At 43.7% G+C, this 14,132-nt stretch overlaps 1 protein-coding gene across 4 annotated transcripts in view; it reads left to right on the top strand.

Moving 5' to 3' along the window:
- The window catches only part of TAFA4 (TAFA chemokine like family member 4), a 158,171-nt gene that overhangs the window by 41,380 nt on the left and 102,659 nt on the right, over nucleotides 1-14,132 (top strand). For 2 of the 4 annotated variants that reach the window (XM_058562673.1, XM_058562682.1), the window contains exons 3-4: nucleotides 3,877-3,950; nucleotides 5,008-5,123. In XM_058562673.1, coding sequence (XP_058418656.1) covers nucleotides 3,946-3,950; nucleotides 5,008-5,123 — 121 coding nt within the window. In that variant the 5' untranslated portion in view covers nucleotides 3,877-3,945. The remainder of the gene's footprint in view (nucleotides 1-3,876; nucleotides 3,951-5,007; nucleotides 5,124-14,132) is intronic. The other 2 variants (XM_058562691.1, XM_058562667.1) reach the window with 1 other exon arrangement.

The following is a 14,132-nucleotide window of genomic DNA, read 5'->3' as shown; positions in this document are numbered from 1 at the left end:
CAGAGAACTGGTTGCACATGTGATGGGAGAATCAGAGAAGTCAAGCAGAAGATATGGAGGCAACCCAGAGATTTGTACTAGCAGGAAGCTGCTACCATCCTAGGGCTGGTGAGACAAGGGAAGGAAGTAGTGTTTGCCAGCGCCTAGAGGAAGGGACCTTCAGTGGGAGCTGGAACCATTGTGGGCCCTTCTGGTAGGAACTGGCCCCATAGAGGAGAAATGGCCACTTCATAGATCCTGCCGAAGACAGAGAAGATGGGGAGAGATACCCTGGCCTTTCCTTTCCACCCTCCAGGCTCTAGCCAGCGTCTTCTATTGGTTAAACCCAGCCAAGGGCCAGCTGACTCAGGAGCCTGGGAAATCCAGCCTAGAGGAAGGGGAAAGAATGGATCTGAGGGCAAAACAGACCCAGGCTGGGATAGGGTTCATATTTTAAACCTCTTCCCATGACATTTTAATGAACATGGCAAGCGCTTTCTATACTTCAGAAAATGGGTCTTCTCTTGAGGATGACTCCTACAGCCCCATAAATTATGTGAATACCATGGAACCTTCTATTTGAAGATGGGCGGTAGTGGACACTATGATGCACTGCCCAGATCCCACTTCAGGAATGAAGGATTTATTCCCTCAGCTGTTGGGAGTACTGCAGAAGGTGGCTTACAGCTTCTTTGAATTGTCCTCAAATCTCAGTGTCTCACTGGGTCCACTGAGAAGGGGCATCTTGGCTTTGGAACTCTCCATAGAGTTATCTGAGGCCTTTTCCTCCTCTGTCCTGCCTTCTTCCCTCCCATTCCCTCCCCTCCCTTTCCACAGGTGATGTCCTAAGAGTACCCCTTAATTAACCTCCTGCTCACTGATTTCCATCTCAGAGTTGGCTTCCTAGGGAACCCAATCTCTGGGACTCAGATGATCTCAGATTTACTGTCCAAATTTGGTAAAATCCATCCAGAGAACTTTAGGTGATGCAGGAACTGATGAACAGATGGAAACTTGATTTCACTTGTAGGTTAGGTGGGTGAGATTGTAGCTCACCTGGAAGACCTAGTCTGAATTTGGAGACTCTAAATTGGATGGGACATTGTGGTTAGAGGCCAGGGGAGCCAACCCACTAAGCAGGAAAAAGTGTTTAATGATGGTCTGTGGAGGATAGAAGAGTTAAGAAGCCAATGGGAGGCCTGGGCAGCTGGAAATTGATTAAGAACAAGAAGGTGGATTTCAGAACCTGGTTGAATGAGATGATTTTAACAAGGAGAGAGATCAGCTTAAACTCAAGGTTCTCAGGTTGCTCATGTCTCAGAGAGCAGATGGTGGGTACATGGACTGGGCAGGGGGTTGCTGGTCTGAAGATCTCTCTGGGTCCACCAGAGGATGCTGGCTGAAGGAAAGGACAGCAAGGGAGAGTGCTTTGGCTTTGGATAACGTTTTCCTCAGAGTCCATTTTCAATGTAAATCTTGCCATTAACCTGTGTCTGTGAACACTTATGCCAAATATATGGATTGAATACCAAGTTGGAACTTTGTAAACCAAATACATGGATAAACTTTTGTGAATGGGTTGTTTGCCCATTTTTGGTAGACAGAATTCTAAGATGGCTCCTAAGATTTGCCCCCTCTCCTATCTATACACGGCCTGTGTTAGCTCCTCCCCTTGAGTGTGGGGAGGTTTGTGATACATAAGGTTATGGTTATATGGCAAAGATGAAGGGATTTTGTAGATGTAATTAAGGTCCCAAATAAATTGATGTTGAGTTAATCAAAAGAGTGATTATCTTGGGTATGAGTGACCTAATTAGGTGAACCCTAGCAAGGGATTGGCCTTTTCTGGAAGAAGAGATTCAGACTGAAGGGGCCTATGGAGGGGCCGCGTGGCCAAGATCTGCATGCCGCCTCTCAGAGCTGAGAGCAGTTCCTGGCTGATAGCAAGAACATAGGGATCTCGATGGTACACACCTAAGGAAATGGCTTTTGTCAACAACCTGAGGGTGCTTAGAAGCAGTCTCCCCAGTGGAGCCTCCACATGAGGACACACCCAGATGACACTGTGATTTCAGCTCTGTGAGTCCCTGAGCAGAGGACCCATCTAGAATGTGCCAGACTTCTGACTTACGGAAACTGTGAGATAATATATTCATGTTGTTTAAAACTGTTAAGTTTGGCCGTTTGTTGTACAGCAGTAGAAAACTAATACTCTGATTAGTTTATCTGATTCATTAAAATTTTCCCTTTTGGGGCCACTAATTGCTACAAACTGGAAGCCAGGGTGCCTGACCCAGCCTGCAAATGTGTTTTGTTTGGTCTGCATTGTGGGTTTTTTGTTGTTGTTGTTGTTTGGTGAGGAAGATTGGCCCTACACTAACATCCGTTGCCAATTCTCCTCTTTTCGCTGAGGCAGGTTGTCCCTGAGCTAACATCCGTGCCCATCTTCCGCTGCTTTGTATATGGGACGCCACCACAGCGTGGCTTGATGAGTGGTATGTAGGTCCGCGCCTGGGATCCGAACCTGCGAACCGGGCCACTGAAGCAGAGTGCGTGAACTTAACCACTACGCCACTGGGCTGGCCCTTGCATTGTGTTTGTAAAACAAAACAAATGGATTTAGTTGCCAACATATAAAACATGCGGATTGCATATGAGAATCCAGTTTCTCTTGAAAAGTTAGTCCTGGCGTCCCTGGGCTTGCATTTCTGCACCGCAGTAGCAGGCTCGGGTGGTAGCAGCTGCCCCTAGACAAGTCTTCAACATTCTTACCATTCACCAGTGCCTTAGGCCCAGCCAGCCTGCTCATTCTCTTGTAGGCATTTGAATTTTTGACCCTTGGGTAAGAGAGATAAGCCTTTGTAACAATTAGATCAATAAGTGAAATTGGAGTTAACAACTGGAATTTTGAAACATTACGGGTGGGACAGAGCACCTCATTCAAAAATTCAGCAAATATGGAATTTTGAAACTTCACGCTTTCCCTAATAAGTGATAAATTAATAATCAATTCCCTAAAATGACAATATAATTAAATAATAGCACCTCAATTTCATGTAGGCCCACGTATTTTCTTTGCCACCTTTTGAACTGCTCCTGGGGTTTCTCTCTCCTGTGTGTGCACTGAGGCAGGGGAGGTGGAGGAGAGACCCGGTGTTTCTGGTGCTTCCCCGTCAGTTGAGAGTGCTTGGAGTTTCCAAGGCGAAGGGCAAAATGTAGCCAATGCTTTGTGTCCGTTTTAACACCGAGTTCTTCCAAGACGATCTTAGAACCTTGTCTTGGCCTGGCTTCTTCAAAGGCAGACTGAGTCTCAAATCAGTGAGCAATATGATACCTTTTCAACAAGATCTATTTGACTGAATGGTGAGAAGCCGAGGGAGGGGGCTGGCGGCAGAGCCTGCTCCCCAGAGTGTGATGTGGGCACTAGGTCCCTGAGGCTGTGCTTTCCCTTGAGTGTGGATTCAGGGTTCTTTTTTGAGACGCTGATGGGTTGGCAGCCATGGGCCGCTAGACCCTTCCTTCCACGACTTCCTCAGAAGCTTTGCCTCTAGTCTCTCCAGAGCAGGAATCTGACCCCATGGGCCGTGTCTTTATCATCTGCCCAAGAGTGTTTATACATCTTGTATATATAAAAAGGGGGTTCCTTTCATTCACTGTGGTGGGTGATTTTATCATAGACACCATGAGACATGTGCCAGGCAGACCCTAATGTCCCTGGAGTTTCAAATGCCAAGTGCTCTGACTTTTGCTTGAAAAAATTAATTAAAAAAAAAAAAAGCAAATGAAAAAGTTAATCAGGTTTATCTAATTTCCCTATAATATCAAAAAGTTCAGAAAATTAGGGGGCAATGCATTTTTGATATTTTCCTTTTATTTATTCTTTTTTGTTTGTTTTAGAATAGACCACATAACCACATTTGTGAACTGAACTGTCTTTGAGCAACTATTTTGATACTGTCCATCCATATGAAGTTAAGTTTATTGATTTATTTTCTGGCTTTATTGAGATATAATTGACATGTAATGTATAAGTTTAAGGTGTACAACGTATTGATTTGATACATTTATAATTTGCCAAATGGTTATCATCATAGTATTAGCTTCAACCTCCATCCCATTGCACAATTACATTTCTTTTTTGTGGTGAGAATATTTAAGATCTTAACAACATTCAAGTGTATGATACAGTATTATTAACTATAATCACCATGCTGTACATTAGATCCCCAAACTTGTTCATCTTATAACTGGAAGTTTATACCCTTTGACCAGTATCTCCCCATTTCCCCCAACCCCTGGTAATCACCACTCTACTCTTTCTCTTGAGTTTGTATTTCTTAGATTCCACATTTAACTGATATACTGATTTGTCTTTCTCTGTCTGACCTATTTCACTTAGCCTAATGCCCTCAAGTTCCATCCAAATTGTTGCAAACAGCAAGCTTTCCTTCTTTCTCATGGCTGAGTAATATTCCATTGTTGTTGTTATCCATTCCTCTGCTGACATCCATATGAAGTTGTTTATTTTGTATCCACCTGTACTTGCCTATATTCCCACCAAACTTTGAGCTTGGTTTAATAAACCGTGAGGCCAGTCTTGCAGGCCAGAGGACCTTAATATACAGTCAGAGAGACCAGGAGAAAGGTCTTGGGCTGGGTGTGAATATTTCTGTGGTTTCTTTCAGAATCCAGCTCTAAGTGTGTAGCTTGTTAATTTCGTAATATACAATAGTATATAAGCCTCATGTTCTATCAGGGCAACTCAAGCTACACCCTGGGGATTCATAAGCAGACTTCTCACCGAGGCATGTTGTCAACTTGGAAAAGTCTTAATTATAAAAGGTGTTTATTGGAAATTGGGTTGATGCACAGTGTGGATAAGGTTTGATCAGCCTTCAGTTTCCTTGGGGGAAAAGAAGTCCAGCACCAAGCATCTCCGGCTGCTTTCTCCCACCTTCCCGGGATTGTATTTGCCAAAGAGCTTCGCCTCATTCAGCCCTTGCTGACTCCATCCTGCTCTCTCTCCAGGATGAAAGTCTGTGCTAAGTCAGTGTTGCTGTCACACTGGCTCTTTCTGGCCTACGTGTTAATGGTGTGCTGTAAGCTGATGTCCGCCTCGAGCCAGCACCTCCGGGGACACGCAGGTAAGCCCTTTCAAGCTCATTATGCACCGCTGAGATCAATTAATAAAAACCTTTCAAACGTCAGAGTCCATGTTTGAGACACAGGTAATTGACAAGAGCTTTTGATGATGTATAAATAACCAGAAGAAGCGTGGAATACAGCAGAGTAAAGCAGGTGAACGGTTTGATGCTTAAAGAGTGTGGTTCTGGACATCTTTTTAAGGTGTTCTCCAGGTTTTTCTTTCCCTGAGTGCACTTCCATTTTTGCAGTGATGTTTTCAAGGAATCCCGGAAAACCAGCAGCACTTTGTGTGTATAACTTCTGCAGCTTCCTTTGAAGGCAGAGCATCTTTATTGATAAACTTAAATTAACATTTATAGGGCTATAGCGAAGGGAGCTTTCAGATAATTCAAGACCCTTTTAAGATATGTGAGAAAAGATGATGAATGATTAAAAAAAAAAAAGAAAGGAAAGAAAAGCAGTGGTAATTTTGGCATGGGACCTAAAATGGAATGTGTCTAAAGTTTTAGAGAATCATTCTGATCATTTCTAATGAGACCCATTTTTATGCTTTGCCTATTTCTAAAGAAAGATTAAAATAATCAGTTAAGCATCTCTGTGCGTGTGTATGTTTCTTTCCCCCTTTCCTTGTTACATCTACTTTTTTTTTTTTTTTGTGAGGAAGATCAGCCCTGAGCTAACATCCATGCTAATCCTCCTCTTTTTGCTGAGGAAGACCATCTCTGAGCTAACATCTATTGCCAATCCTCCTCCTTTTTAATTTTTTTCCCCAAAGCCCCAGTAGATAGTTGTATGTCATAGCTGCACATCCTTCTAGTTGCTGTATGTGGGACGCGGCCTCAGCATGGCCGGAGAAGCGGTGCGTCTGTGCGCGCCTGGGATCCGAACCTGGGCCGCCAGCAGCGGAGCGCACGCACTTAACCGCTAAGCCACGGAGCCGGCCCTACATCTACATTTAAAGTGACACAGACTTGGAAACTCCTCAATGAATTGTATTTTCCTTAATAATTCATATTTGTCAGCAGACTCATTGCCAAACAATTAATTTACTGTCTCTGCTTGGGTAATTCGAGGCGTGGCAGTGCCAGGCATGCTTCAACTTTTTAGTGAAAGAGTGAAGCTTGAACCCTAAACCGTGTATATGTCGGAATTGTAAAGTCTTTCTCCCAGAGGTCTTGTGTATGGAGAAGTTGATTAGGTATCCTTCCCCTCAGTCCTATAGCAAGTCATGCTTTCTATTCAGTTATTCTCATATTTTAAGGTTAAGACATAATTTTAGGCTTAACATTATTTTTCAAATCTCTCATGACTCAATTTTCCTTCCTCAAGCGACAGGTTCAAGCAGACGAGAAAAATAATGATTGAAATTTGAATGAATCAGCATAAAATCAATACTATTTGGCTGCTGTGAAGTGCCCACAGCTAGCTGGTTATTGTGCTGTGCATCTTTTGATGAGCTTGTTCTCGAGGATGGAGTGTTCGAAGTCATTCATCTTATCTGTTGAATACACATCTCTTTTCTTGGGTGCAGGTTGAGTCAGGGTAGCAATCAAGTGAAGCATTTCAGTGGGGTGGGTTATCAACAGCAGATTTCTAGATTTCTGGGAACTAGGTTTGAGGGATTGTGTTGAAAAGTGATTAGAACTTGAAGGAAATAGAGAACATGATGGAACCTTCCATCTTTATCTGTGGGGCAGTCCTCAAGTCAGACCATAACCCTTTGAATTTGGAAAAGATAAAACTCTAGGGATAAATCTAAATTAAGGTTGGAATTGTATACACAAGAAGTACGGACAGTATGTTTCATATAGGCAAAGACTTGACAGCAACAGAGATGGTGACCAAAGCTGTGGCAAATCCTGCTAAAAAAATGAAATTTTCGGGGCTGGCCTGGTGGCGCAAGCAGTTAGGTGCACACGCTCCGCTGTGGCGGCCTGGGCTTCGCCGGTTCGGATCCCAGGCGTGCACCGATGCACCACTTAGCAAGCCATGCTGTGGCGGCGTCCCATATAAAGTGGAGGAAGGTGGGCACGGATGTTAGCCAAGGGCCAGTCTTCCTCAGCAAAACAAAAGAGGAGGATTGGCAGATGTTAGCACAGGGCTGATCTACCTCACACACACACACACAAAGAGAAATTTTCACCTTAGAATTTCCAGATGATTTTATTTGGATTCTCAGCACGTGTCCTTCAGCTTTTGGTCTCCCTTTGGCTTTTGGGGGATTCCTCCTGCTTTCACCTTTGGAATTTAAGTCCCTCTCACCCTTCATCTTAGCAACCATCAAAGGAATCAGGACTGGTTCCTGCCTGCAGGGGGCTCTGTTCTCTGACTGGGCCTGCATGCTGCCTGGAGCATCTTCACAAAAGGACCCTTTTCCTAACAGCGAGGACCTTCATAGGGGACCTTCTGGCCTTCTGCTGACAGTGTACCTGCTGAGAGTGAGGGCTCCTGAATCCTACTGTGAAGTCTTACCTACAGGTTGCTTAAGCTGTCCCTGATGCCTGGAATATAGTGGATGCTAAATGGATATTTATTAATAGGCTGATTAATTTTATCCATTTGTCACTATGTGATCAATTAGGTAGTTTTAGGCTGCTGGTGAAAATCCCAAACAATATAGGCAAGTGTGAAAGATATCCTTTTAACTTTTTGTTGACTTTGTATTAGGGTTTTCCAGAGAAACAGAACCCATAGGAGAGATATATATTTATTTATTTATTATAAGGTATTGGCTCACACACTAGAGGCTAAGTCTCATGATCTGCAGTCTGCAAGCTGGAGACCCAGGAAAGCCAGTGGGGTAGTTCAAAGGCCTGAGAGCCGATAGTGTAGATTCCAGTCAGAGTCTGAAGGCCTGAGAACCAGGACACAGAAAGCAGAAGATGGATGTCCCATCCCTGCTCAACAGCCAGACAAAGAACAAATTCAACCTTCTTCTGCCTTTTTGTTGTATTCAAGTCCTCCAGGGATCGGGTGAGGCCCAGCCACACTGAGGGGGGCCATCTGCTTTTTACTTAGTCCACCAATTCAAATGCTAATCTCTTCCCGAAACACTTTCACAGACACAACGAGAAATAATGTTCAATCAGATATCTGGGCAGCCCATGGCCCAGTCAAGGTGACACATCACAACTATTCTTCTAGAAAAACTGAATGTATATACCAGTATGTGTGTGTATGTACATATGTATCACTATGCATGCCGTTTTGATATTTTCCCCATTTAACAGTAGAGTTTGAGATCTCTTCATCTGAGTACTTAAACAGATTTGTATCACTCTCTGTAACACTGCACAGTCATCTATTGTATGGATGTGCCGTAAATTATGTGCTCACTCCCAGTTTTGGTGGATTTAGCTTGTTGTCTTATTTATACGACTATGAGTGTCCTGACTTCAGGTGAATTCCTAGCAGTGAAATCCTCAAAGTGCATGTGAAGCGCGAGTTGGCTAATTGCTGTAGCAGATAGACCACATATGCACAATGGCTCCAACAAAAGTTTTATTTCTTGCTCGTGAGTCCTGGGTGAGTAACTATGTCGGCCGGCTGATCCTCCGCTACTGCAGTCTTTTGGGACCCTGAGTGGAAGGAAGCTCTATCGTTTTCAGCCTGTGGCTTCCAAGGTTGTTCTTGTAAGGTCTCCATTCCAGCTAGCTGGAGGAGGAGTGAGCATGGAGGGTCCATAAGCACAGGGAGGTGCTTATGAGCGGGACTAGGATGTGGGCTGCCTCACTTGCGCTGTCCTGCCACTGGCTAGAGCTTAGGCCTTGGCCACACCTGCTGCTGGGTGGCTGGAACATTCTAGTGGGCCGAGGTCGGGGGGGGGTTGCAGGTAGAAACGGAGAACGTGAATTTTGGTGAGTATCCTGCAGCCTCTGACACAGCACATTAATGTTGTAATAGTGCCACAGCGCCCTCCAACACGTTTGCACTTATTTATACTTCCACCAATGATAATAGTATGATAATGCCCATTTTCCCTATAGCTTCATCAACTCTGGGTGCCATCAAGTTATAATTTTTTGCCAATATAGTCATGAAAACTGTTGTCCGATTGTTTTGACTTGCATTTCTTTTTGACTAACGACTCTCTTCATGAGCTAGTGGAGTATTTTGTTTTTCTTTGAGCTGTTTTACCTTGCATCCAATTTTCTCTTGGCTCCATTGATTCTTTACTTGTTGATTTGCAAAAGCTCTTTGTAAACAGAGAACACTCTGACCATCATTTTCCTTCTTCCTTCCTGCTTGTCTTCCTACCACTCCCATTCCAGTAAGGCTGTGTATTCCAGGCCTAGTGTGTGTGTGTGTGTGTCAGTGGGATGAGGAGTGCTGTGAAGCTTCTCTAATGACCTTCAGGAGAAGAAAGTCCCTGATCTTTGCCATGGCCGTGTGCAGTTGTCTTCCCAGAATAGTGCTCAGCTGATGGGAAACTCAAGGATCAGAGCCAGTTGGAGGCTGTGCACTGAGATGCTGAGAAATTCGAGTCAGGCTTTTACTCTACTGTGGGTGTATCTAAGGGCGCCTGACAGCGGGAGCAGGCTGCAGAGAGTTAACTGCAGAAGCCTGTGTGTGAGTGTCCAGAAGGGCTCCTGACACCGTCCCAAGGGCTTTCTGGTTATGCTGGCCAATTAAAGGAAGTGTGGCCCTAGGAAACCCTAGTTAGAAGTTTATTGGATGCTTTAATGGTTTGTGTTAGGAGAGTGGCTTGTTGATGGTTGTGTATAAACAAGGAGATTTTTACAGCCCCGTCTCCACCCACCCCTCTAAGATAGAGACAGAGGGGAAGAAGGTGGGATTCACCCCTACTTTGGGGAGTTGGAGTGTATGGTGTGGATTGAAGTTTCATTTTTGTTCAAGCATTAAAAAACAAAACAAAATAAAAACACCTATTTCACAGGGTGGGTGGTGGGAATCTTTCTTTAAGGCAAATGGCATTGATAAACTTCCCCTAGAGTCCAGAGGTAGTATTTTTTAAGGAATTAGAAAACACTAAGACCACTTTTGTTGTTTTTAAAATTCTCCTTGACATAATGATTGAGTAGGAGACCACATGGACTTCTGTAGCCTCAAGCCATCGATAAGTTGAAGGGGCCGTTTGGTAGGTCAGTTTCTTTTAAAAGGAAGGCAGAATTAACTCTATTATTTCTTCAACTAGCAATTTGTCCTTTGGTTCCTTTTTTTCTTTTCCTGTAAGCAGCATGGTTTCCCCACAAGAGGTCAGCAAATGTAAGCAAGTGGAAAGATGCTGGCAGTGTCAGACATTTGAGTCATGCGGAATTAATCGTTTAGGGATCTTTGTGGAAGTTTCATCCGATGTCGACATGATGAGTCTGGGACACAAAGCACCCTACATCCTTGAGATTTATCTCTGGGAATATTTGGACACTTCAAAAAAATATAAATTTTCCTTTTTGAAGACAGAATCATAGTTATTTTTCTGATGTGGCTGAGAGACTTGGGAGCCTGGGTACTGGTGGTTTACAAGTTCATTTTACTAGGTCTGTTTCCCCAGAGAGCTTTAAGTATGACCTGGTTTGGGGTGTTTCAATTCCACCAAATGCTGTGATGCCCAGCTACTATTTAATATAATCTCTTTCAGTGTACAGCTTCCTATTTAATGAATTCTGGCCAGATGTATAGGCCCTGAAAATCTGGAACACACTTGGGCACGAGGCAGTAAAGAGAATCAGGAGTTGGGGCTCTGGAGTCAAACATCATCCTGGTTCTGCACATCCTGGCTGTGTGACCTCGTCCAGGCCACTTAACCTCTCTGAACCTGCTTCATCATCTGTAGAAATGGAATGATATATATGCCTACCTTATGGGGTTATTGGGGTGACTAAATAAGAAAAAGTAAGTGAAGGGTTAGCACATAGTAAACACCCCAAAAATGGTAGCTATTTTCATATTCAGAGGCATCTAGAAGGAGGAGTCTGGAAACTTCCACATTCAAGGAATGGTTGAGGACTATGGGTATATGTAGGGAGATATGATCGATGCCTTAAGGGGTTGAAATTTTATCATGTACAAGAGCCAAAGATTCATTTTTCATTGTTCTAGAAAGCTGACTGTGATGAAGAGAGTTGCTTTATGAAGACAGGTTTCAGCTCAACCTTAAGAAAGAGGAGAGGAGCAGTTGCTAACAAACAAGGCTTCAACAAGCTGGGGACAGAGCCACCCAGGGGTGCGGAGAGCTGTTTTATGCCCTGGCCTGCAGCTCGATCTTCCGGAGAGGGGGCACCTCACTGGTCAGGAGCTGGGTAGGTGTCAAGCAGTGTGAGTCTGAGATCTCTCAGAACCTGAGATTTCTGCCTACTTGCAAGCAACAGGTTAGCTGGTCACAGTTTCCCGGATCCTGGGAGAAGACACGAGACCCCTGGGTCAGAGACAAAGGATCTTATTCCTCAGGGCACAGAAAGGCATGAGCTTCAGGTTTGCTTCAGTTCTCCTTTCACAGTTGGGTTACTTACCAGACATCTTTGGGGCTCGGTCCCTTCTGTGTAGTGGGGATAATAAAAGATAAAAATATCTTCATAGAATTGTAGAGGAATCAGTTAATAGCTAGAAAGTGCTAAGAATTGCATTTGCACAGTAAGCGCCCATAAATGTTAGTCACCTTTGTTGAGATGTGCCTTCTCCTTTTGAATGTATTCTATCTTATAGAGGTTCTGTACTGTTTAAATTTATGGAAATTTAGGTTTTCCGTTTTCTCTTATAAATGATAATGCAAAATATGAGTGTTGTGATTGTGTGTTTTGGTGCTGTGTGTTATTTTTAACTTAGGATACATTGTTTGAAGTGTAGTTGTTGCTTCCAAGTTTGGGCCCATGTCTCTGTCCCCTCTAGTAGCTGAAATTTTGTAGGAATCCTGCAGATAACTTTTGATTGGAATGACTACTTTCAGCCTAATTTTCCATAAGAAACCTCTGTTTCTTTCAGAGATAACAGTAGGGCGGGGAATATAACTTTCACTACAGGAGGTTTTTGTGAGGCTTAAATGTGATGTGTTATTTGTGAAAACTGCAAATAATAAAGCTGCATATGTAAGCTGCTATTTTTACTTTGCAGCCTAAAATGAATTGTACTTATACAGATGAAAAATGATTTGCTTGCATTGCCTGAGTTCCAACACCAGGGGGCAGGCAAGGCTTAGAAGAGTTAAATAGCAAGAGGCAGGACTTGATAGTCTAATGCATCGCCTTCCAGTAGAAATATAAGAGCCACATATGTAATTTTAAATGTTCTATAACCACATTAAAAAAGTAAAAAGAGGGGCCGGCCCGGTGGCGCAGGCAGTTAAGTGTGCTCACTCCGCTGCAGCGGCCCGGGGTTTGCCGGTTCGGATCCCAGGCGCGCACCGCTTATCAAGCCATGCTGTGGCAGCGTCCCATATAAAGTGGAGGAAGATGGGCACGGATATTAGCCCAGGGCCAGTCTTCCTCAGCAAAAAGAGGAGGATTGGCAGATGTTAGCTCAGGGCGGATCTTCCTCACAAAAAAAAAAGAAAGAAAGAAACAGGTGAAGTTAGTTTGACTAATATATTTTATTTAACTTAATGTATCCAAAATATTATCATTTCAACATGTGGCCACGGCCACATTTCAAGTGCTCAGTATCCGCCTGTGGCGAGAGGCTGCTGTGATAAACAGCATAAGCTAACGAATTGGGTCTTTGCATTACTTTCTGAAAGATTAGAATTATGAGTTATTCGTATTTTCATGGGTCAGTCATAGGGCACGATGTTTTATTTCTGTTTATTTCACTTAATTTCTTTTTATGTTTTCTTTTTTCTTTTTTTTTCCTCCTAAATGACTACTTCTAAATTTAGGGAAAGTGCCATGTAAGTGGGGTTTGTAACCTCAGGTGCTAAGGAGTGGGGAAGATGGTTCTGTTTCCTACTGAACTGTCTATGTGATCATTTTTTACAAGAGCATATTTTTGGGGAGAGAGAAGTGGCAAAATAATTTGAAACAGAGTGTGTGTGTGTGATGGCTTTAGCCATTAAGTCTTAAAGTTACTCCCTGTGAAGCTTATTTTGACTGATAACTGTATTTACTCACTGGAGTAAAAGCTGATGATACAATTTTTTTTTTTTGCTGAGGCACTCACCCTGAGCTAACACCTGTTGCTAATCTTCCCCCTTTTTTTTTTTTTTCTGCTGAGGAAGATTCACCCCGAGCTAACATCTGTGGCCAGTCTTCCTTTATCTTGTATGTGAGCTGCTGTCACAGCATGGTTGTTGAAAAGTGGTGTAGGTCTGTGCCCGGGAACTGACCCTGGGCCGCTGACGTGGAGTGCGCCGAACTTAACCACTAGGCGACCGGGGCTGGCCCCTATGATACAATTTTAATATGGTTTCCTTTATAATTGTCCCTGTCTTCCTCTTTATTAAAAAGGATGTGGAATGGTCATAAAGCCTGTGTTTTGGTAATGATTGAAAAGGGCATCTGTGTGAGGATACTTGATTCTCTCTCCAGGGAGCTTTTACACTAAAAGACAGAGGCCCCACCATAGCTGTGTTGCATCTGGATCTTGTGGTGTGGAGCCCAGGCAACTGTGTTGTGTAACAGCTGCACTGGTGGTTGTTCAGACCTGCAGCCAAAGATGAGAACCGCTGATTCAGAAGGAAAAAAATCAGAAGTTTGCCTCAAGCTCTTGTCAAGCTACAGTTTGATCCGACCGGTGGCGAGTCTCCATTTCAGTCTCACTATGCCAGGCGAGGCTGAGGAGAGGTACATTTTCTCCCTATGAAAGTGACCTCCATCTCCACATCTTTGGAAGGATTGTGGAAATATTCATTTTGCCCTGGCGTGGCCCTTCCTGGATGCTAAAAGCCTCTAGCGTGAGGGATTCCATTGACCTCCTTTGTACCCTACATGATTTTTCTCCAGTGCCATCTTGATGGGCTCATCATAGTCTCGGCGTTTAATAAGAAGGGGAAGGAACAGGTTCTATGAGGTGTTAATATTCGGCTTCTTCTCATCTCCTCGGCTGCAAGTTCAAGTCCT

Source organism: Diceros bicornis, chromosome 2 (assembly GCF_020826845.1).
Source record: "Diceros bicornis minor isolate mBicDic1 chromosome 2, mDicBic1.mat.cur, whole genome shotgun sequence".
NCBI lineage: Eukaryota > Metazoa > Chordata > Mammalia > Perissodactyla > Rhinocerotidae > Diceros > Diceros bicornis.
The sequence above is the reverse complement of the archived record's forward strand: the minus strand, read 5'-3'. Positions and strand labels throughout refer to the sequence as shown.